At 52.3% G+C, this 24863-nt stretch overlaps 1 protein-coding gene, 1 non-coding gene and 2 pseudogenes across 3 annotated transcripts; all 4 read left to right on the top strand.

Annotated features, from left to right (window-relative positions):
- The first annotated feature begins 129 nt into the window (after window positions 1–129).
- LOC123136371 (uncharacterized) lies at window positions 130–5933 on the top strand. 2 transcript variants are annotated; one of them, XM_044555736.1, is made up of 3 exons: window positions 130–449; window positions 1584–1715; window positions 4293–5933. In XM_044555736.1, exon 3 carries the CDS (start codon window positions 4427–4429, stop codon window positions 5606–5608), a length of 1182 nt encoding a protein of 393 aa, XP_044411671.1. In that variant the 5' UTR covers window positions 130–449; window positions 1584–1715; window positions 4293–4426; the 3' UTR covers window positions 5609–5933. The 2 variants fall into 2 exon arrangements, with proteins under 2 accessions (XP_044411671.1, XP_044411670.1); XM_044555735.1 differs by lacking the exon at window positions 1584–1715 and having other exon boundaries at window positions 139–449.
- Window positions 1739–1959, top strand: LOC123140477 (small nucleolar RNA U3). The gene has a single exon (XR_006470031.1). It is a non-coding gene; the product is annotated as a small nucleolar RNA U3 (small nucleolar RNA).
- Window positions 5934–10019: 4086 nt separating the features above from the next.
- LOC123133853 (tyrosine-sulfated glycopeptide receptor 1-like) lies at window positions 10020–12225 on the top strand (annotated as a pseudogene).
- Window positions 12226–22071: 9846 nt separating this feature from the next.
- LOC123139033 (receptor-like protein 2) lies at window positions 22072–24256 on the top strand (annotated as a pseudogene).
- Window positions 24257–24863: the final 607 nt, after the last annotated feature.

Here is a 24863-nt window from a genome sequence, read left to right on the forward strand (position 1 = left end):
TCTTCCAGGGAAAAGCAGTGTGTTAATTACCTATTGCAAAACTTTATTTGAAAAGGAGAAAAGTTAAAATACATGATACTCCTATACTCCTATTTAAGTCAGCTCTCCTTCTCGTTCACCTTTTTGTTTAGGGATCCTCCTCGTTTACCCCTCCCCGATTCTATCACTCCCGGTTCAATTCCGTCCCCCGAAATCCCTAGGCCCCCTCGGCCCCTACCTCCGCCCCATCACCTTAGCGCCGCGAGCGCGCCAGGCGGACACGGCGAACAAGGCGGCGCCGCAGCGGGGTGCTCGCAGCCAGCGTGCGACCTTTCTGTAGCGAGTACAGGCGGCCGGTGTACAAGCGGCGGCCAGAAGGCGGGAGCGAAGTCGCGGCTCCACAGCATCTACCCTTGCAGCCAACGCGATCTCGGCCGCGCGACCGACGAACACTTCCGCGGGAGGACTAGGTACTCTCGATGCACATCATGCTTCCTGTAGCGACTGAATGCGTTAGCAAAATTTGATAGGTTATGGATGGGTAATATTTTTTTTTCTGTGGTAGCAAAATCTGATGGATTCTAGATTTTTTTTTGTCCCCTGCGTTCTGCTCATGGGCAAAATCAGATTGATTGTTCACGGGTGTTTGTGTTGTCGAGAGATGTTGGCTAATTCTGTTGTCAGAATCTGATTGTGATTGTGCTTGAAAGAAGTCCACATACCCCCCCTGAACTCTCAGATTTCGAGCACATCACCCCCCAACTGTGAAACCGGGTTCTTAATCCCCTGGACTGTCCAATACCACACAAATCACCCCCTGATGGCGTTTTGGGTGGTTTGAGACGCTGGTTTTGCACATGTGGCAGATGCTTTGCCAGGTATGATTGACCAAGGCGTCTGTTTCGCGTGGGAATCGGCAGTGAGGGTTACTAAGTCTGAATATTTTTCTGAAATGAGTACTAATGTATTTGTTTGTCTGAATTTTGTCCAGAAGTGAACATATGCAGAGCAACAGTTTTGTTTATGAGGGAACACGTGCAAAGCTAAAATTTTGTCTAAAAGGGAACACTTGCAAAGCAACAGGTGTACATGGATTTTGTCTGAATTGCATAAACCTGAATATATGTCTGAAACTGGCAGCAATCTCACTGTAAAAATACAAAAACACATAAACCTGAATATATATCTGAAACCTAAATATATGTCTGAATTGCATAAATTTGACCATATCATTTGGCACTTTCATTCATCATCCATCAGAATAAAGTTCTTTTTTTTTGCGGGGGCCATCAGAATAAAGTTCAACATGACCAAAAGCACAAAATGCAGTAGTTTTGCACTGTCATTCATCATCCACTAGAGGTGGGTTTAACATGACCAAAACACATAATTTAAGATGATGTTTTACATCAACAAAAGCTCAAGCTTGTCACTGATGCTACACATCACCACTGCTCATAAGTAAGCATAAGCACACTATCCCATCCTTCCTGTTAGAAGCCACTCGAACCTCCCATCACCATAAGCTGGAACTTGTGATGAAGATGTGCTTGGCTGAGAATTTGAAGTCCTTGGTGCCCTAAATGGCCTTGGTGCCCTTGTAGCTGCAGGAGCCCTTGTTGGTGCTGGTACCCTTGTAGCTGCTGGAGCCCTTGTTGGTGCCCTTGGAGCTGCTTGTGGCCTTGGAGCTGCTTGTGAACTTGTTGTTGGCTGAGAGCATGGACCTGCTTGCTGAGGTGTGTTCTTGCCTTTTTTCCTGGTTGTTTTACTTGAACAGGATCTGTTCTATAGGCTCGTACCGCTGCATCCTTTACCAATAAGGAGGCAAGCACTTCAGTCTGGTTGATGACCTCTGACCTCTGGGCCAGAGCGTGATTAACGGCCAGGATTCCTCTGATGGAGGCAATCCGACGGCTGTAGAGGATCGTTCCTGCCTGGCTCACACCTATGCAGGGTGGCCCAGAGGTTGTCTGACAGACTACCAAATCTTTAAGAGGGCAGGCCTGGCGCAGTGGTGAAGTCCTCCCCACTTGTGCCAAGAGGTCCTGGGTTCGAACCAGCCTCTCTGCATTGCACTTTGCAGGGGTAAGACTAGGTTCCTATAATCCCTCCCCAGACCCCACCTTGTGTGGGAGCTTCTATGCACTGGGTCTGTCCTTTGTTTTTGCTGGTTGATCCTACAAAACATCAACAGTGCAATGACAAGACCGTCGAGGCCATCCGACAATGTCTCCGACACATTTATCATTATAAAAAATGGAATGTGCCCTAGCTTTATGACAAGACCGTCGAGGCCATCCGACAACGTCTCCGACACATTTATCATTATAAAAAATGGAATGGGTCCTAGCTTTTTGACAAAACCGTCGAGGCCATCCGACAATGTGTCCGACACATTTATCATTATAAAAAACGGAGTGGGTCCTAGATAGAAAATTACCTGAGCCATGCCTGCGGCTTGTGTTTTTTTCCTGCTTCTCTTTGCTGCCTTTACATAGCTGCTGTCCTGAGGGTTTTCTGAATGCTTCCTCTTGTTGTGTTGTGTACTACCACATACTGAACATCTCATCTTGACTCCTTTCCTAGCATCTTCCTCCCCTAGCATCTTCTTTCTCCTTCCTCCCCTAGCATCTTCTTTCTCCTTTTCTCCTTGAATTCTTTGGCATATTTTCTATACTCAATGATTTCTTCATCTTCAGCTGAACTGTTGCTCTCTGCAGGAGGCACAACATAGTCACTGTCACTGTCAGATTCACCTGAAAACTGCATCTCCTCAGTTGCAACCCCTTTTCCTTTGTCAGAAACTGAACTTGCTGCCCTGAACACTGGCATTTTGGCCCTACATTGTACATGCTCTGTATTTCTTTGCTCTGCCTGCACCTCCTCTGCATGCCCTTCATCTACATGAACTTGCTCTGCATAACAATGCTCTGCCTGAAACTGCTCTGCAAATTCAAACTCCCAATCAATGCCTTCATGACTTTCATCAGCAGGAATGATAGCATATATATCAATAACACCAGCATCAGTTACATGTTTAGCCATCATCTCCACCGATTTTTGATCATCCAGTACAAGCAAAGCATTTGCCAAGTCACCATCTGGATATTTCCAATGCAGTTTAGTATTTTGTAGGGCTAAATCAGAACATGTAACAAAATCTGCAAGGTTCTTCTTCAGCCCAGATACTGACAGCTCTGGAAATTCAATTGTGGACAACCCAGTTTTTCCTCCAACATATACCCAATCATTTCCATCATGCTCAAAGTCATCTCTGTAGTGAAATCTGACAGAAAGGTAGTCAAGGGGATCCATGGCTGTACCCTAAACAAAATAAGAGACAATTAACAAGCCTAAGTCAGTAACAAGCATAGGTCAATTACTAACAAATCTAATGTACTGAACTTTTCTGAACTTCTCTAAAAAAACTGTCTTTTTCTTCAGATCAACAAAACCCTAGATCACCTCATCATATAAAAGCATATGCACAGCGATCTGAACTACAGAAGGCCCTAAAATGAGGCCATCTAATAACTACTTCCACCAAAAAAATTGAACTAAACCCTAGTCCCCAAATCAAATCCCGTGAAAACCCCAAACTGACTGCCCTAATGTGGGCAAAAAAGCAAGATTTTCAGCACAAAGTTTGAGCGCACAGACCTGATCGTCGCCGCCGGTCGAGCTATTCAGAACATGCCGCTGATCATCGCCCGCGTCGCCGTGGTCGCCCCAGTCGCCGCCGTTTCGTCAGAGACAGAGGAGAGGGGAGCGGGAGGTGAAAAGGCAACGCGAGCGCTCGAGGCAAGGCGAGGGGGTGCAGTAGACCGCGTCCAGAAACTATTAACGACGTGGCCGCCACGTGTGCAAAACCGGCATCTCAAACCACCCAAAACGCCATCAGGGGGTGATTTGTGTGGTATTGGACAGTCCAGGGGATTAAGAACCCGGTTTCACAGTTGGGGGGGTGATGTGCTCGAAATCTGAGAGTTCAGGGGGGTATGTGGACTTCTTTCGATTGTGCTTCCGCTCACAAACCTTCAACTTTGCAGTCATAGCTATGAACTTGCCCTTCTGCAACATCGGATAGGGTATGACAAACTTGTCAATTTTCGGATCATCCGAAGTCTGTCAAAGTGCCTTGACTTAATGGTTGCACCGTACATGGCAAAAATAGAAGAAACACAAACCAGGGGCGACATTTTCATAAATAGTTCTAAAGTAATGTTATTGAGCAAGTTTGAGCTGTGACTGGTGGCATCTTTATAATATTTCTACTTATCAGAACTAAGCTGACAAGTCTTGTTCGTTCGCAGGGGGAATCAGGATGACAACTGTTGGAGCAAGCACAGCCACCAACCAAGTTGAGCAAGCTGTCTGTGTGCACAGTAGCAGTGGGCGAGACACTCAACAAACCTGTGTCCTGTCCTAGGAGTCGCTGAATGCTGATATGCTGGAGCTGATCGCTGAACGGGTACTCTCTAGCGACCTGCTGCACTACGTCTGGTTCCGCGCGGTGTGCAAGAAGTGGCGTGCCGCTACTCCTTGCCCGCTCGGCCGTGGCGTGGTAGACCCGCGCTTTCATCCACGGCAATGGATGATGTTTCCAGAGGGCAATGGGCTTCACCCCGGCCACACTGCATTGGGCGGCTACATCCGCTTCCTCAACATCGACACCGGCATCTTCGTCCGTGTGCAAGTGCCATGCTTCGAGGACCACTCCGTGCTCGACTACCCTGACGGCCTCCTTCTCCTGCAGCGCAAGAAGGACGCTGCTATCTGCCTCCTCCACCCCTTCACCGGTGATGTTGCCGAGTTTCCTCCTCTTGCCTCCCTCTGCTTGTACATGAGCAAGTTCGGGAGCTTTCTGCATGGCCCTTATGATCTTCGACTACGGATGGTCCATGCGGCTGTCTACGTCAATGTGGTTGGCAGTGTTACCATCATGCTCGCGCTCAGCCACGCCGAGCGCATGGCATACGCATCCACCGGTGACAAGCACTGGACTCACACAAGCTGGACGATGAGTGGCATGAGGACAGCATTGCCATTCCGTGGCAGCCTCTACATGGTGAGGAGCTCGAAAAACAAACCCTCACACATCGTGCGTGTCGACCCACCAGATAGCTCCAGTTCCTCATCGTGGCCGTCTACACCGCCACAAATGATCGTGACATGTTCAGCTATGACTAAGCCTTACCTGGTGGAGTGCAATTCTGAACTTCTTCTGGTTGGCTACACCCAGAGAAAGTCCCGGCTTTTGGTTATCCGTCTCTCTGACCTCCTGCTTGGAGTTGCTGCCATGCCATTGACAAGCATTGGTGACCACACCCTCTTCATTGGCACTTGGAGCATGTCCGTCAACTCCAGGAACCTACCATCCGTTCAGGGGAACTCCATCACCTTCCTCAGCCCACCTAACAATGGCCAACTGCGGCAATATGATCTGGGCAGAGGTACCTGGTCGCCGCTGTGTGATGGAAACTTCCTCAGCGCCAGCGGCCTCATACCAAGGCCATACAGTCTTGTCCACCACATTGTCAGTTGTTGCCAGCCTCTTTACTGGATCAGTGGACACATCTGGACCCGCCACCATCATTCTGATCCTTGTTGCCAGCGTCTTCTGGAGTGATCAGTTGATGGCTATTCATCTTTCCAAGATCTAAGTTAAGTTTGAATGTCTCTGCTTTGCAGGTGATCACACAACTTTATGTGGTTTAGGATGTACTCCCTCTGTAAAATAGTACTCTATTGTATAAGGCTTTTTAGATCACTAAAGTAGTGATCTAAAAAGTCCTATATTAGTTTACAGAGGTAGTGTTTGGCTGTGTGTTTGCCTCTACACTGTGTGTGTGTGTCTGTGTCTACTTTTGTTCAGACATTTGAGTCTAATTCGGATGAATTTGGAAATATGCTGGGTTGTGCTTTTATCATGCTGGGAAACACTGATTGACATACACTGCTGGGTTGTGCCTTTATCGTTTGGAAATATGCACTGTGATGTGACTTCCACTTGTGGTACTTGCTGAATATCAACTCTTGAATCTTGATGACGCTGAACTGCATATTTGTCACGGCAGGTGCTCAAAATTGCCTATGTAGAGTTGTGTTTACTGCTATGATAAACTCAGGTCCAACTTACTGCTATGATAAACTCTAACAGTACGCAAAACCTGATAGATACATCCGACTGAAAAAGAGAGAAAAATCTAGATAATGCTCCAAAGTGAACAGAAGTTCGGATCATCCTTGTCTTCCGCTTCATGATGCACCTTGCAACAAAATAAATTGATTTCAGGCGAGTACAAACAAATTTATAGCAGATTTATATGACAGAGCATCTAGGTTCATTAAGCTATAAAATGGCAATTCTTGCCCTATAATTTTTGACCTGGTGATGAAATCACTGGCAGTTTTGAAAATCTTCGGTTTCCCCCCATCCCAACCCGCACCTCGAACGCTCCGAATCCAGCCACCAAACCAACCACCACCCTGCGCCAACGCGGTCTTGAGCCTCCACGCCGTCTCACCACGGCACCGCGAAGTGAGGACAGCGCGGCGAAGAATCAGACCCGGGACTAGGGCATCAGCACCATTGGCACGCGGGAGGGCCCTACCTCCACCGTCAGCGACGGTAGCCGTCCGGACGCAATAGCAGGAGCACACCAGGCCCACAGGCCCGGCCGAGCCCTCGTGGGCCCGTAAAGCTCCCGCCTTCGCGCTGTTGCCGGCACGCCGTTGGCGCCAACGCCCCATGTCCGAGCCGCTCCTCCTCCTCACCGCACCGCAGACAACGAGACCACGCCGGGGGCCCGACCCGCTAGGGCCCAGATGGGGCCCGTCGGGCCCAGATCTGGGCCGGGGGCGCGTCGACGGCCACCCAGCACCACCACGCCGCCCCGTAGCCAAGGAGCGGCGCCGCCACCACGCCTGCCGCCGGCCGCCGCCGCAGGGCCGCCGGACCGCAGCCAAGCCGGGCTGCACCGCCGCCGCCTCCCTGCCCTGGGAAGGGGGCACGCGCGCGCGGGGACGGGAAGGCCCGCCGCCGCCGACACCACCCGAGCCAGCGCCGGGGGCGCCCGCCGACGGCGGCGGGGGAAACGGGGGAGGAGGGGACCCGCGGGTGAGGAGCGCGAGCTCCGCCCCGGCCACCTCCCGGGGAGGTGGCGCGAGGCGGCCTGGACGGAGGAAGGGGAGGGCGGAAGGGGGGCGGAGGCGGGGCGCGAGGACAACGGCCGGCGGCGGCGGGAGGGGAGTGGGGGAAACCCTAGCGCCCGCTTGAAGTCTGCATCGGCGGATATGCCAACCCAAAAGTCAGCGAAAAATCCGAAAATAGATGCCAATTTGAACCCGAGGGTCTTCATACTGCCTGTTTATCCAGCTCCATCACATCAATATTGCCAACCCCTCACTTTCCCTAAATTGCTGGATCTAAGCAACAATGAGTTCATAGGTGGGTTCCCTTTGGAGATCGGTCAGCTGAAAGCCCTCCTTCCATTCAATTGCAGCTTCAGTGACTTAACAAGACCGATCCCAGAATCAATATGCAATCTCACAAACCTGCAAGTAATGAACAAGATAAAATTTTAGGTTTACGGCAAGTAATGAACAAGATAAAGTTTTAGGTTTACGGCAAGTAATGAACAAGATAAAATGTATGGTTAAGTAGCAGTTGTACCACTAACCATAAGTTTGTCATAGTGTACGAAGTAGCACGTCCAAAAATCCATCACAAAACCTTGTCAGAGTTAGTTAAAACGAGACACTGCAGCTGGTACAACAGTGGAGCACATACTGAGGAGTGCATCACAATCTTTTTTTTTTGAGGGCAAAGCAAATGCTTTATAACTTAACGGTGCTCTGGTAAATCACCCAGAACACAATCAGCCACATGGGCTGGTACATCCGACTCCCATTCTACAAGTCTATTTGGTTCGCATGAGCGACCCAAGGTAGCCAGCTCGTGAGCGACAGAGTTGGCATTGCGCCTACAGACGGAGATTACAAATTTTGAAAACCACATCTTCAGATGAAACTTAGTGTCCTCAATAACTGCGGAATAAGCCGAGGAGTCCACCTTATGCACATCCAGCGCTTCCTGTAATAGCTGAGAGTCAGTCTCGAAAATCACCCGAGTCACGCCCATGTCCGCCGCCATAGCAACAGCTTGTGTCATAGCAAACGCCTCGGCAGCAAACGGATCAGCTATGTGGTCCTGTCGGCCTGCTCGAGCACACACCAGCTCCCCCTGGTGCGTTCTTGCCACCACGCCCCAACCTGCAGATTCTGTTCCAGGCACAAAGGAGCCGTCAAAGTTGAATTTCAGCATCTCCTCATCTGGTGGTCTCCAGCGGGCATCGTTGACATCTTTGGGAGCTTTGTTATAAACCTGCAGATACTCGAGCACATTGGCCCGCGTACGTCTCGCAAGTTCGATGGAGTCAACTGGTTTGTCTCCCTCCCTAAGCTTGTTACGGTTACTCCACCAAAGCCACCAGAAGGTCAGCACCTGCAGCCTCTTGTTTAGCTCCAGCCCCCACAGATAGTCCATCATGGCGTGCACAGATGTTATAGCTTCCAGCTCCCTTCTTTCCTTCTCCATAGCCAGCTCTCTCCATACAACCTTAACTAATTTGCACTCGATGAAGAGGTGGGCACCATCCTCCGCTCCCCTACTACAGAATCTTTTGAGTACCCACAAAACGAACTTGTGACTACGCGCCCTATTCTTTTCCCAGCAAGTTTTTTTGCACGACGTACCTTAGGAGCGCACGTCAACAGCTCAACTACCCTGCTTCCCTAGCACCATTCTGCTGGCGCATGTAGTGCCCTCCGAACCCCAAGCCGCCGCTGCGCCAGGGGTAGTCCTCTTTTTTCTCTCATGGGCCGGTCTACTTGACTAAAACTGGGAGGAAATATTCTCAAATTAATGATAGTGAGATCAATAGCAGGAAAAACACAACATGTATCTTTCATTTGCATAACCCTGTTAGTAAGAATAAATATCACGAAACCGGAACTTATGGATTGACATATCAAGTTGCCACACTTAAAGAAAATCACAGAATCACAACTTTTGGGACAAGGTTTGTTTCACAGCGATCAAAGAATGTCTCGGACAGTTCCCAACAGCAAAATTGACCTCTCCACACTGATCAATGACAGAAACAACGAGGAAGAAATCCCACATGAAAACATAGCTAAGGGCACAAGCATTCAATGACAGGATCCAAGCTGGCATGAAATTGCAGTTTTACTTTTTCCTGTTCCTGCAAGTCTAGAATCCCACGAGGCCACGAATCAAAGAGGTCCTTACTTGTGCTCATTGGCCCTATAAAGGTTCTGTGGACGCAGTACATAACTGTTGGCTATCAATTGTGGCTTGGCTTGTACTTCCAGGAATCGTTTCCCATTGCTAAAGAAGATAAGTATTTCGTAGAAAAAATAAAGTGTACACGGCATGAATAGCTTAATTATGGATTAAAATTAATAAAATGAGACTGATTCTTGTTAAATTACATCTGTAGAAAGAAATAAATCTTGACTACGGGTGAGAATGAGATGAGCTTGCTTTTTATTCAGTCTAAGAAAAAAAAAGAACAAGAGACACCACTTCTTTATTATGCACAATTAGATAACATGGCACATAAGTTCAGTTTCCTGCTGATTCAGTTGCACCTAGTGGGTGTATTTTTATTAAGAAAGGGGAAGTCGTTTTCAATAAGTTGTAAAACAAGTATCAGACCTGCTGAAGTGTAAAAAATGCATGCATTGTTCAGCAACGACCCCTTCACATCAAACTGGTATCAACACGACAATTCCTGCTTGGAAGTCAGGCTTACCAATAAACTACATTAGGTAAGCCAAGCAATCCTTGACCCAATTTTTATTTTTATCACTAACGACCGGAGACTGGATCAAACAAAATGAAGACCAGAGCAGGTTGTTCCTTTCCTATCTTGCTCTTTCCTCATCAGATAATTTAGCACTTCATCCTTGGGAGACCAAAGCTCTGGTTTCCAAGCTAGGTTCTCGAGAAAACTATGAAGTCACTCGATCACTCGCACAGGAGCCAATTTCCCATACCTTTCTTTGGTTTGGCTCTTGTGCTACTGGTCTTCTTGGCTTCTCCCACCAGATCCTGCACAGAGCAGGAGAAGAGCTCCCTTCTCCAGCTTCTTGCTGGGCTCTCGCACGATGGTGATCTCACGGCATCATGGCGGAGCAACACGGACTGCTGCAGGTGGGAAGGGATCAACTGCAGCCCGAATAGGATGGTCACTGATGTTGTGCTAGCTTCTCGAGGTCTCGAGGGGTCCATTTCGCCGTTTCTAGGCAACCTCACCAGCTTGTTGCGACTCGACCTGTCCCACAACTTGCTGTCTGGTGGCTTACCGCTAGAACTGTTGCAGTCTAGCAGCATCCTTGTCCTTGACGTAAGTTTTAACCGCCTGACAGGAGGCCTCAGTGAGCTGCCATCTTCCACCCCTGCGCGGCCTCTGCAGGTACTGAACATCTCGAGCAACTTGTTTACAGGAAGATTTCCATCCACTATATGGGAGGTGATGAAGAGCCTAGTTGCGCTCAATGCCAGCACCAACAGCTTTACCGGGCAGATGCCAACTATGTCTTGTGTTAGTGCACCATCTTTTGCAGTGCTTGAACTCAGTTTTAACAAATTCAGTGGAAACATTCCTCCAGGACTCAGTAATTGCTCCATGCTGAAATTGCTCAGCGTTGGCAACAACCACCTCAGTGGGACACTTCCAGATGAACTCTTCAAGGTTACCACATTAGAGCACCTCTCGTTACCTTTCAATTGGTTAGAAGGAGAGCTCAAAGGCATCATCAAGCTAACAAATCTGGTCACCCTTGATCTTGGGAAGAATGAGTTCAGAGGCAATATACCAGAAACTATAGGTGAGCTGAAGAAGTTGGAGGAGCTCCTCTTGGACCACAACAGCATGTCAGGGGAGCTTCCATCAGCGCTGAGCAACTGCACAAACCTCGTAACGCTTGACCTCAAGGTAAACCATTTTAACGGAGAATTTACCAAGATCAACTTTTTAAGCCTGCCCAATCTAAAAATATTAGATATTTTTTCCAACGACTTCACCGGCACAATTACAGAAAGTATATACTCCTGCAGCAAGCTAACAGCATTACGGCTATCTTTCAATCATTTCCATGGTCAATTGTCAGAAAAGATAGGCAATCTGAAGTCTCTCTCGTTTCTATCACTTGTTAACCTCTCCCTTACGAATATCACAAGAACACTTCAGATCCTTGGGAGTTCCAGGAGCCTCACCACCATTTTTATTGGGTTCAATTTCATTCATGAGACCATGCCAGAGGATGATAATATTGGTGGTTTTGAGAATCTTCAGGCTCTTTCTATGAATTATTGTTCATTGTCTGGAACATTACCTGGTTGGTTATCAAAGCTCACCAGGTTGAAGATGCTATTTTTGCAAAGCAATCAACTTACTGGACCAATACCTGACTGGATCAGCAGCCTAAACTTGCTCTTCTATCTAGATATATCAAACAACAGCTTTACGGGGGAAATTCCAACTGCCTTAATGGAGATGCCAATGCTAAAATCAGACAAGACTGCACCAAAGATCTTCTCTGAGCTGCCTCTTTATTTTTTTCACTCCATTTGTCGAATACCTCAAACCTGGTGCTTTTCCAAAAGTGCTCAATCTAGGCATCAATAATTTCACGGGCGTGATCACAGAGGAGATTGGTCAGTTACAAGGACTCCTTTTACTCAATTTGAGTTCCAACAAATTATCTGGAGAGATCCCACAACAGATCGGCACCTTGACAAACCTGCAGCTGCTCGACTTGTCCAGCAACCATTTCACTAGTACAATTCCGGCCACACTAAACAATCTGCACTTCCTTTCCAAATTCAACATTTCTAATAATGACCTCGAAGGCTCTATTCCAACTGCGGGCCAGCTTAGCACATTTCCAGATTCTAGCTTTGGTGGAAACCCAAAATTGTGTGGTCCGATGATTGTAAACCATTGCGGTTCAGCAGAAGCAGGGCCAGAGTCCATCATCTCCAGAGAACAAATTGGAAGTAAGGTCATCTTTGCGATCGCCTTTGGTGCTTTCTTTGGAGTAGGAGTCCTATATGATCAGATGGTCTTAGCCAGATATTTTGGCTAAAAACCTTGTAATTGTTATCCACCACCCAAACCATGACGTGATCTCCGGTGGTCATCAGTGGCTCCAGCTCCAGCCCTAGCAAGATTGACGTCCCTGCTCAACCTGCTATCTTGAGTTCACTGTGTACTCCATGTAACAGGAAAAATGATTAGTTAGTGAGCAACGTCAACAGTGTGTAAGCATATTAATTTTGTAGAATGTTTTAACTATTTGGTCAGTATTTAATTATACACATATGCATAGGCTGATGAATGTTTCTCTTGGAAGTTGGTCAGAGTACAACACATGACAAGCAAGATTGCCAAGCAGACATAAGCAATCTGCAGTCTAGCACACTCACATGGCACTGAGATTTCAGAGCAACGTGACGGATTTAACCGATTAAGCCAGACCGGCGCGTTAACAGATTGATCAAGGGCAAAACAGTAAGGAACCTAAAGCTCGATGCAGTTGCCATAAAACTCCAGCCCAGGATCGCAATTCTCTGCAGCAAACAACACACGCTAAGAGAAAGAAATGAGAAATGTCAACGAAATTAGTACTACAATGTCACATGAATTAAGCAGCTGCTCCGTGATTTCTACAATACCTCAGGTAACGGACTCACGGGTCATCGGGCCTGCATAGGATCTTCGATCCCCTGCCTGAATAGTTTCCCCCGGCCCACGGAGGGGCCGGGGAGCACCGGTCCGACAAGCCGCCGCACGCCGCGGTGAGGCCTTGAGCTGCTGAATCCCTTTGTGTGGCGTGCTTCGATCTCATCTTCCATTCTTCCTCCACCTGCCAAATCACCCAAGCATAAAGCCATGCACAGGTGATGTAAGTAAATAATGTGGCGGCATTTGGACGTTCTTTTGCAGAAAAACTGGATGCAAAAAGGGCTGTTCCGCATTTCGACAAACACTTTCTGGGCAAAGACCAGCTGCCCTCTCCCACGCCACGGCAGGCGCAGACCCCTGCTACTCCCGCAACCCCTCCACCGCGGCCTGCCGTGCGCGCACAAAAGAACGTGCTCACAGCGATCAAGCAGTTCCCCAAGGTCAAGTCCCCCAGGACCACGACACGACCATGGCGCCCCAGGCACTACCATCGTCACGCTAGTGACCAAGTGCCCCAAGGAGCTTGGCCGCCACTGTCCTGTTTATGCATTGGGGGTGTTTGTCAGAATGCCTCTTCTCTAGATGGAAAAGCAGGATGGACTACTCTGCCGATTAGGTTGGCTGGAGCCTGGAGTTCCGTTACATGGCACGGCTACGAGCCTGAAGTTTGAGAAGCATGCCACCACACCAATTACCTGGAAGCAATGCGCCCCCAAAAGCACTGCAAGCTGATACAGCTTGAGACTTAAGTGTAGCTGGAGGATTCTGCTGCACCCTGCCCTGCACATTGAGGTGGACGTACGAAGACATCCATCTTGTTGCCGTAGGTGATCAAGATGAGAATTGTTGTTACATTGCACGCTTCAGTTATTGAACTGGTAGATTTTTGGATGCGTTTCAAGAAGATTTGACATACTTTAGTTGCATTCTGAAATTGTTACTCATCCATTCCTAGAGTTCCGATATTCCTAGGAGTATTACCCAAAAAAGCTTTCGCCCCGCTTTATATTATAAAGCAACTGCCCAAGCCAACAATCCACAAAGGTTCATACACGCACACACACATCAAGTTCACACAAACACGGGGTCCAGAAGAGTTAATGCTGAGGGCACAGCTCAACAAGCCCTAGAACAGAAATAAACGACATCATCTAGTCGGGCTCGGGGGGGGGGGGGGGGGGGGACGGAAGCGGTGGCGCCAGGCGGAAGGCGAGCGATCGGAGGTCGGCGAGGAGGGTGTTGATGACGTCCCGATCTTGAGGGCGGCTAAGCGGCCGCCAAAGCTGCAAGTACCCACACATTTTAAAAATGGCGTCAGTAGCACGTCTGAGAGTGACCTTTTGGATGACAAGCTTATTGCGGATAGTCCACAGCGTCCAGGCGAGGACCCCCACGCAGAGCCAACGGATATGTCGGTAGCGAGGGGGGAGGCATGGATCTCCGCGAGAAGGTCGGGGAAATTGGAATTGCACCACTGTCCACCAACCGTCTCGCGGAAACTGGACCAAAGAAACTGGGTCGTGGAGCACGCGAAGAAGATGTGGTTAGCGTCCTCCACCGTGCCGCACAGGGGGCAAAGCCCATCTCCGGGTCCGTTACGCTTGAGGACTTCGACTCCGGAGGGGAGGCGGCCACGAATCCATTGCCAAAGAAGATCCTAATCTTCAGTGGCAGGCGGATATCCCAGATCAAACTAAAGGGCTCGGGGGCGGGCGAGGGCGCGATGGCCGCTTACAGGGATTTAGTAGAGAAGCGTCCGGAAGATTCTAGACGCCAAGAGATGGCGTCCGGGGTGTCGTTGACGCTCATCGGCAGAAGGGCGATGTCCTCGAGGAGGGCATCCCAAGCGGCCACTTCGGGCGGGCCAAAAGGGCGGCGAAACGCGAGGCGCCCTAAGTCAATAAGGGCCGTCTCAACAGAGACCCGAGAGTCAACAACAATGGCGAAGAGCGCGGGAAAGAGGGCGGCCAGAGGGGTGTCGCCAATCCACCGATCAAACCAGAACAGGGTCATGGACCCAGTACCAACCGAGATGGAAGTGCCAATGCGGAGCACAGGGAGCAGCTGAATGACGGCCTGCCAAAACTGGGAGCCGCCCGAACGCTGACAGAAAGCCAGAGGCTGTCCACAGAGGTACTTGTTCCGGATGATGGTGAGCCAAAGACCTCCGTCACCATTAGCAATACGCCATAGCCACCGGGTCAGGAGGGCGATGTTCATGCGCCGGGAGGACAAAATCCCTAGACCCCCTGGTCCTTGGGTTTACATATGTCCGGCCAACTGACCATATGGTACTTCTGGTTGTCATCCTCGCCAGCCCAGTAGAACCTGGATTGGTACGTGGCAATTTCCTTGTGCAGCGTTTCATGGAGGCTATAGAAGCTCATGAGGAACCAAAGAAGGCTGGCGAGTGAGGAGTTGATGAGAATCACACGCGCAGCCTTCGATAACCAGCGCCCTTTCCAAGGCTCGACGCGATGTTGCATACGGGTCACCGTGGGGCGGAGGCCCGCCACGGTGAGGCGCGAATCACTAATGGGGATCCCCAGATAGGTCGTGGGGAAAGAACCCAGCCGATAGTTAAGTCGGTCAGCGATAGCCTGAGCTTCCACCGGAGGGTAACCAAGAACCATCACTTCGCTCTTATCGAAGTTGATCGTTAGACCCGACATCTGCTGGAAGCACAGGAGGAGGAACTTCAGGTTAGCCACATCCTGAGTAGAACCTTCAACCATTATAATGGTGTCATACGCGTATTGAAGGAGGGAGACCCCTCCCCCTCCGACTAAGTGGGGGACAATGCTGTGAATATGGCCGGCACCCTTGGCTTTGTCCAGGATGGCGGCCAGAGCATCGACCACCATGTTGAACAGGAACGGCGAGAACGGGTCACCCTGACGAACCCCACAGAGAGTGGGGAAGTATGGCCCAATCTCGCCGTTGATGTTCACCGCGGTCCGCCCACAGGAGACTAATTGCATCACGCGAGTCACCCAGCGGTCGTCAAAGCCCTTATGGAGCAGCACTTCCCGAAGGAAAGGCCAGTGGACAGTATCATAAGCTTTCTAAAAGTCCAGCTTCAGGAAGACAGCGCGATGATGTTTCACCCGAACTTCGTGAAGGACTTCATGGAAGACCAACACGCCATCTAAAATAAACCGGCCTTGGATGAAGGCCGATTGGTTCGGGTGAGTGATCGAGTTAGCAAGCAGGGTCACCCTATTGGCGTACCCTTTGGCCAGGATTCGGAATATCACGTTAATCACGGTGATGGGGCGGAACTGGCGAATATCAGAGGCGCCCGGAACCTTTGGGATGAGGGTAATGATCCCATAATGAGGCGACCAAGGTCCATAGAGCCCGAATAGAACTCCTCGAATAGGGCCATGACCTCAGGTTTGACGGTCTGCCAGAACGTAATGGGCAAGCCATCCGGACCTGGGGCCGAGGAGGGGTTCATTCCTTTAATGGCCGCAAGGACCTCTTCTTCGGCGAAGGGGGCAACTAGGGCCGCGTTGGCCTCGTCGGAAACCAACTGCACCCCCGTCCAAGTGTCGGGGGCGAGACTAGCCCCACCCCGAGGGGTGGGGGTAGGGGTAAATAGGGCTTTGTAGAAGCCGTCTACATGGGCCCGAATGGCCGCGGGGCGGACAAGGGGGGCGGCATCCTCCCACAAGCAGTGGATGGAATTTCTCCGGCGTCGGCCATTCGCAACCGCCTGGAAATAGGCATTGTTCGCATCGCCGCGGAGCACCCATCTTTGGGTACCACGCAACCTCCAGTATGCCTCCTCATCTGTGTAGATGGATGAGAGTTGATCCTCAAGATCATATCTCAGCATCCACTCATTTGGGGAAAGCCCGGAGGAGTCGGCCCGGGCGTCCAGAGCTTGAATAGGCTGCAGGAGAGATCTTTTACGCTCGCGGAGGTCATGGCCAAGATTAACACCCCAGCCCTTCATGAATTGGCGGGCAAGCTTGGCGTAGAAGTGCCACGAGTCAACGGCGGACATGGAGCGATGTGGAGAAGCCCGAGCAAGAATCCAACGAGCAGAGACCGCCTCCCGAAAGTCGGCCTGGTTTAGCCAAAAGGACTCAAACCTAAACTGCGGCGGGTAGGGGGGGCGCTCGTCCGCGGAGGATAGGAGGAGAGGGACGTGGTCAGACCCAATCCGGGTAACCGCCCGAAGCGAGGTCAGGGGGCATCTCAATTCCCACTCCGAGGAAACTAGGACACGATCCAAGACGGATCGCGTCGGGTCGGCCTGGCGGTTAGTCCAGGTGAATCTCGCCCCCGTCCGCTCGATCTCGTGGAGGCCGAGCTCCGCGATCCAGTCATTGAACAACTGCATCCGGGGAAGGTTAATCCTATTATTATTATTCTCCTCCGGAGAACGGATGAGGTTAAAATCTCCGCCCACAACTACTGGGAGGAGGAAGGTGGATATCTTTTGGTGGAGCTCTGCAAGGAAGGTCAGGGAACGGCGGTGATCCGCCAGACCATAGACAATCACGACCTCCCACTTGAAATTCAGGGCCCGCTCAAAGATCTCCATGCTAACGAAGAATTCGCCCCGGTCCATGTCGCCCACCTCGAAGGTGGCATCCTTAACCCCTAAAAGGATGCCACCGGAGTGGCCCGTGGTCCCACTAGAAGGGAGCCAATGCCAGGCAAAAAGGTGAGAGCTGAGGCAGTCAAGCTCATGAAGGGAGAACTCAATACGCATGGTTTCCTGGATAGCAATGATGTCAATGTGTTCGTCACGCATGTATTCGATGAGTTGGCGACGCCGACCATCATGACCGAAGCCGCGGATGTTCCAAAAAAGGGCCCGCATCTAAGCCCCCATCGGGGGGTTGCTTGACCCCAGGACACGAGATGCGCTTTGTGCGCGGAGAGCAGCAGTGCGGGACCGAGTGCGCCCACAGATAGCCCCATCGACCATCGGAGGGGCCTGAACCGCGGTACGGGCAGTCTGCTCCTCAGGGGTCCTACGCAGGCGAGCCCGAGTCTCAGCCAGCTTGCCATCAAGGATCTCGCGAGCCCTAATGGCCGCGATCTGCTCTAAGGGGGGACCCACTTCCCCCTGAAAACGATGGCCGAGTCAGTGGCCACCTTGGCAAGGTGGCCAAGAGGAACAACCTCAAGCGCGGAAAAGGAACAGCAGGAAGAACTAGGGGGGGGTCGGAATCCACACCTGACTCGAGGTTCTAGGCAGCCGCCTGGATCTCAGCACGTTCGGCGATGGACGGAACCGAGGCATCGGCCGGGCGAGCCGCATCAAGGTGGGCGCTGCGGCGAGACGCAATCACCAACGTCAAGGAGGAGCGGGGCCGCCTGGTGTACGCCACCGTCTGGGGAGGGATCGCGGAGATCGGAGTGGTGACGACCACGGCCACCGCCGAAGCCGGGAAGGCCGGGGAAGTGGGGTGGGCGTCGGGGGCCACCAGCGAGGGGAGCGGGGCGACGAGCTCCAGGGTGTCGCCAGACGCAACCCCCGCGGGAGGGAGCACCGGAGAGGTCTCTCCGAGGGGGGTACCACCGTCACCACCCGTGAGGACCGGGGAGGTCGGGGTCGGGGGGACGGTGGTTCCGGGCCCGATGGAGAGGGGCGGCGAGCGGAGTCAGCGGACGGAGAGTGGGGCGACGAGGGGGGCACGACGAGCAGACTAACACTCGAGGTGTCACTGGCCGACACCGAGGGAGGGGGAGAGGGCGGCACTGGGGGTGCGGCCAGCTGAAGGGCCACCGCGAGGTCAGCGGCGGACACACGGGTGCGGCCCTGCCCAGAGCCGCCACGGCCCGAGGGGGGGTTGGCGGGCTCACGAGACGAGGAGCGGGAGCGCTCAGAGATGTCGTCATCCTCCTCGTTGTCGTCGAAGCGGGAGTGGCGGGGGCGCCGGTGGTGGGAGCCATCGGCATCCGCGGGCCCACCCCCCTGGAGGCTATCGGCAAAGAGGCGGGGGCGGCTGATGTGGTTCGGCGGCTCGGGGCAGATGGTGAGGTCGTATCCGTCGTCGTTGAAGAAGACCCGAAGCGTGGTGTGGAGCTTGGAGGCGTCCAGGCATTTCACCTTGACCCGGACCTCCTCCTCCTTGCGCAGAGAGAGCTCGTCGACCACCGCCACCTTGCCCAGGATCTTGGACATACTGCGAATGACCCGCTCAGACCGTGCCACGTCTGGGAGGCCGGCGATGAGGATCCAAGCAGTGTCCAGGACTGCCACGGCCTTGGGATCCCACCTCGGCTCGGAGATGTTCACCACAATCCCGTTGAGGGCCAAGGTGATGTTGTAGCTGCGGGTGCAGAAGCCCATGCTCATGGCGTCGGGGAAGATCACCGAGAAGGCGTTGGGCGTGGTGGAGGTCACCTGCCAATCCCACTTGCATCGGCAGAGGTGGTTGAGCTCGGCCTCGATCAGCTCCGGAGTGGCGACGCCCTCCCCCACGACCGTCACAAGGGCCAGGAGTGAGGGGGAGGGAGGCGGTAGCTCCGGTACCTCAATGTGGAAGAAGCCCATGTCCTCGATGTTGTGGCCGTACATCATGATCTCCTCCATAACCGGGCGCTCCGCACAGAGGACCGCGGGGTTCCCAGCTGCCTTGCAGAGGTAGCAGGTCGGAGGGTTGGGGCAAGCCACCTGGAAGTGACCGGGCAGGCCGCAGTTGAAGCACGACGGACCCTCGGGGGCGGTGACGGCACCCGAGGCCGGGGTCACCACGGCGGCGGAGGAGGCGGCAGGTGGTGGGCGAGGCGGCCCCTTCTTCTTCTTCTTCTTAGCGCCCGGGCGCCCGCGGTTCCCGTTGCCACCGTTAGATGGCGGAAAAGCGGCTAGGGCGCGCGGGGGCTGGTATCGCCGGTTCTCAGGGGCGGTGGACTCGGAGGTGGGAGGTGCCTGACGCGGAGGGGAGGGCCGGCGGTAGCCACGGCCATCACGGGCCGGCGAGCGCCGGGTCGGCGACCGGCCTCGGGCAGGGGAACGCCGGGCAGGCGAGTTGCCCCGGTCCCGAGAGTCCTCCCGAGGCGGATCCCGGCGGGCCGGCGAGTGGGAACGGCGCCCATCCCGCGCCGGGGAGCGGCGGTATTGGCGGAGAGGGGACCGGCGGGGATCGCGGGAGTCGCGAGCCAGGCGGGAGGTGAGCTGGCTCCGGAGGTCAGCCTCCCGCCGGAGACCGTCGGGGGAGGAGCGCGGGGTGTCCCGGCGGTCGTCCGCGTGCCGCTTTGGGCCGGATTCGGCATCGCCCCACTCCCGGGGCATGGCCGGCGGGGGAGGGGGGCGAGGTGGCGCGGTGGCCGGAGGGGACGAGGGAGGCGGCCTGCGAGGCAGCGGGATGGGGAACGAGGGGCGAGGCACGGGAGGCTCGGGGAAACCCTACAGGGGGCCAAATCGAGCACCGGGTTGGGCCAGACCGCTCCAGGTGGCGCTGCTGGGCCACACCATGCGCAGTTGGGCTGGAAGGCCGGCCCACGCTGCGGTCGGCGGCCCGCCTCCCACCCGGGGGCCCAGCGGCCGACAGCCCGGGGGAAGGCCCAACAGGTTGGGCCCCAGGGAGGCCCAGAAGCAGCGCAGCCCGAAACGACCGGCCCGGGGTAACCAACCGGGGCGCGAGGGTTTCCCCAGGCGCCGCCGCGGAGGTCGCCGCCGGGGCAGGACGGGGGCGGCGCGGCCAAGGCACGCCACGCCGGCCGGAGACAGGGAGGGAGCAGCACCGAAGGAGGAAATGAACGGTCGAAAGGGGGCTTTCCGGACAAGGATGCCCGAGAGCGCGAGCGCCGCCGCCGGCGACGGGCGGGCCGGAGCAGAGGCGGGCGCCGCTAGCGCGGGGGACCGCCAGGAGGCGAGCGCAGCGCCGCGGTCAGCGCGGCCGGCAACGCCCCAGCCGCCAGCAAGGCGCCGCCGGGGGGGGGGAGGGGCGAGACCCCAAGGCTCCCCCTTTCGTCCCTGGAGACGGCAGTGCGCCCGACGGCCGCCGGCTGCGCCGATCGGTCCCGCGGGAGGCCGAACTCCCACCCCTGGGAGTCGGGCCGCCGGCCGGGACGGATGGAGGCGACCGGACCGGGGCTCCTGGCGGGATGCGGTCGCGGCAGGCGATGGGGCGGCCCGCAGCAACATCGGCAGCCTCGGCGAGGTCCGCCCAGGACGCGCACGGAGGGTCAGCCGGAGGAGACGGCGGGGGATCGGGCGAGGGGGGCACCGGCGGGCCGGCCGCGGGCGAGGCCAGGGGCGATGGTGGCAGCGGTGGCGCCGCCGAGGCGACCAGGGCGTCGCCAGAGCCAACGCACGCGAGAGCCATCCTGTGCACAAGGTCCCCTCACGAGCTTCCTTTTCAACCGCCCCTAGGAGTATTTAGGTTGCATATGATATTCCATCTATCAATCCGTCCACCCTCATCCATCAGTCTTCCTGTTCGTCGCGCAGTGATCAGTGGAGGCACTTGAGCACGAGCTGGCCATGCCACACACCTTTGACCTTCCTCCATCGCGTCTTGGCCCAGCTCACCAAACCCATCGCGTTCGGGGCGAAGTGAAAACATTTGAAAGATACGCCTACAACAACTGGAAAGCAATTGAAGAGGGAAAGCATCAAAACAATATCAACCAACACAAGAAAGCAATTCAAACCCATATGATTTTTGCTTACGCTCATTATTTGATTCGTAGGATTGTAATACAAAGAAAGAAATTATTAAAGATTCTTGGTGCATCTACTAGATGCTATTGTTTTGTTTAAGAAAATGGACGTAGCTGTCATCAGATAAGTTGTAAAAAGTTCGGACCAACTCTAGTCAAACCCAATCTAACCCCAACTCTATACCTGATGTGTGATAGCTTCAGCACTGCCTTTTCTGTATACACGTGTTGCACTTATTGACCATGCAATGACCACTTACAGCTGAGAGCTATTTTTAACTTAACTGCACCTATTCCATTGACATGATAATCTAAAGTGCGAGAAAATGCATACAATGTTCACCAAGCACCTCTTGACGTTCCTCCACGTGCTCTTCTCCAAATCATGTATGTGCATCGACCCTCACATCAATGACGGAATATGAATTGTAGAATGGTAGAAGAAAAGGTCAGATTAAGCATGAACACACCAATTCATGCTTCGGAGTCAGACTCATGAACAAATTATAGTGGACATGCAATAGTAGCTAATCCTTCACCCGAATTCTTTTTTCACCACGATGACCAAAACGGATCAAACGAAATGGAGACCAGAGCAGGGTATGCTCCTTCATCAGAAACTAGTACTTCATCCTGGCAGATCAAAGCTTAAGTCTTTGGTTTCCAAGCTAATTTCTTAAGAACCATGCAGCTATTCAGTCACTCACACAAGATACCGTTCTTTGGTTTGACTGTTGTGCTACTAGTCTCCTTGGCTTCTCCCACCAGCTCCTGCACGGAGCAGGAGAAGAGCTCCCTTATCAAGTTCCTTTCTGGGCTCTGGAAAGATGGCGGCCTCAAGGTGTCATGGCAGAGCGACACAGACTGCTGCAGCTGGGAGGGGATTACCTGCAGCCTCGATAGATTGGTCACTGATGTTCCGCTGGCTTCTCAAGGTCTTGAGGGGTCCATCTCGCCGTTCCTTGGCAACCCCACCAGCCTATCGTGCAACTCGCTGTCTGGTGGCTCCACTGGAATTGGTGTCATCCAGCAGCATCATTGTCCTTGACGTCAGTTTCAACCGCTTGACAGGAGGCCTGCACGAACTGCCATCTTCAACCCCTGCCCGGCCTCTGCAGGCACTGAATATCTCGAGTAACTTACTTACCGGGCCATTTCCATCCACCATATGGAAGACAATGGATAATCTGATAGCACTCAACGCCGCGATACCAACTTATTTCTGCAATGGTTCGCCATCCTTAGTTGTGCTTGAGCTCAGTTTCAACAAACTCAGTGGCAGCATTCCCCCAGGGCTTGGTGATTACTCCATACTGACAGTGCTCAGAGGTGGCTACAACAATCTCAGTGGAACACTCCCAGATGAACTCTCCAATGCGACCTCATTGGAATGCCTCTCTTTTCCTAACAATTATTTACAGGGTGTTCTTGATAGTGCACACATATTCAGCCTCAGAAATCTCTGAACCCTTGATCTTGGAGGGAACTACTTTAATGGCAGGATTTCAGATTCCATAGGTCAGCTCAAGAGATTGGAGAAGTTCCAACTGGGCCACAACAACCTGTCAGGGGAGCTGCCACCGACACTGAGCAACTGCAAAAATCTCATAAGAATTGACCTTAGGAGCAACTACTTCAGCGGAGAACTTACCAAGGTCAATTTCTCCAACCTATCCAGTCTAAAAACTTCAGATCTTTGGTTAAACAACTTCACTGGTGTAGTTCCAGAAAGCATCTACTCATGCAGCAATTTGACCGCGCTGCGGCTAGCAGCAAACAATTTCCATGGAGAGCTCTCACCGAGAATAAGCAACCTGAAGTATCTCTCCTTCTTGTCACTTGGCAAAAACAATTTCACAAACATCAGAAATGCATTTCAGATCCTTAAGAGCAGCAAGAAACTCAGCACCCTGCTTATTGGGAGCAACTTCAGAGGAGAGCTCATGCTACAGGATGACAGAATTGATGGCTTTGAGAATCTTCAGGTTTTGGACATGGATGGTTGCCAATTATCTGGAAAAATACCTCTATGGATATCAAGGGTCACAAATTTGGAGATGTTAATTTTAAGAAGCAATCAACTCAGCGGACCAATACCAGGCTGGATCAACTCCCTAAACCATCTCTCCTTTATGGATGTGTCGAACAACACCTTATAGGAGAAATCACATTAACCTTGATGGAGATGCCAATGCTAAAATCAACTGAGAACTCAAGTCATTTGGGCCCAAGGGTCTTTGAGCTGCCTCTTTATATTGATCCATCACTTCAATACCTTGCAGATACATCTTTCCCACTAGTGTTGAATCTAAGCAACAACAACTTCACAGGTGTGATTCCCCCACAGATTGGTCAGTTGTTGAAAGTTCTTGTTGCACTTGATTTCAGCTTCAACGAGCTATCAGGACAGATCCCAGAATCAGTACACAATCTCACAAACCTGCAAGTCCTAGACTTGTCCAACAACAATCTCACAGGTGCAATCCCAGCTGCATTGAACAGCTTGCACTTCCTTGCAGCGTTTAATGTTTCTGGCAATGACTTAGAAGGCCCTTCCATCTGGAGGACAGTTCAACACATTTGAGAGCTCTAGCTTTTATGGGAATACAAAGCTATGCGGGTCTATGCTCATTCAGAAATGTGGTTCAGCAGAAGCACCTCCAGCCATTATTCTGTCAACAAAACAAACTGATTACAAGGTGGCTTTCGTGACCGCCTTTAGTGCGTTCTTTGGTGTAGGGGTGTTGTATGATCAGAAGTCGTATCGAGGTATTTTGGCTAGTACTACTCCAATTTACGCATCTGTTTATGTCAACTTTGATCAGATTAGGCTGCTATCTAGGCTTAGCAGCATGTCCAGTGATGAATAAGCTTATGCTCTATGTATGAGTCATGAACTCATAATTAGGTCTACGAGATATTCTAGGATCAAGGGTTATTATTTCTTGGAGATGTAAAAGTATGTAATATTGTGGGACGGTTTAAACTGAAGAAATATTATTAATACAATGAGAAGTTGACATTCTTGACTCTGCTGTAACTCTTTTCAGAGCATAAAAATCATTGTAACTTTAATTCATTATTTCCTTTGCTTGCTGAGCATTGAGCAATACATAACACTGGCGTCATGCTACTTTTTTAGGTATAAGACAAGTACTAGTGCACCATAATCTGTGAAAACGTGCGAAGCAGAGAACGTCCAACTTTGTAGCTGAGCACATTTTGTGAGGAGTGTGCATCCCAAGGTTTTGTGTGCCAACGACGCTAATCTGTAGCCAAAACTACTTCACGCACGACAGTTTACAATCCGATTGTCATACTGCAAGTGATCCAACGACATCTGTAGCTACGCGGCACGCGCCCCATTCTCAATTCGGACGATTCTTTTCACAGAAAGTTAATTTGCGCCACGTACCTTGGGAGCGCGTGTCCTCGTACCTGCTTCCCTAGCCTCCGTCCGCCAGCGCTTCCAATCCG

Source organism: Triticum aestivum, chromosome 6B, assembly GCF_018294505.1.
Source record: "Triticum aestivum cultivar Chinese Spring chromosome 6B, IWGSC CS RefSeq v2.1, whole genome shotgun sequence".
In the NCBI taxonomy this organism is placed as follows: domain Eukaryota; kingdom Viridiplantae; phylum Streptophyta; class Magnoliopsida; order Poales; family Poaceae; genus Triticum; species Triticum aestivum.

Bases quoted from the DNA above. Each gene is read 5' to 3' on its own strand.
- LOC123136371 (XM_044555736.1), top strand. From the start codon at position 4,427: ATGCTGGAGCTGATCGCTGAACGGGTACTCTCTAGCGACCTGCTGCAC.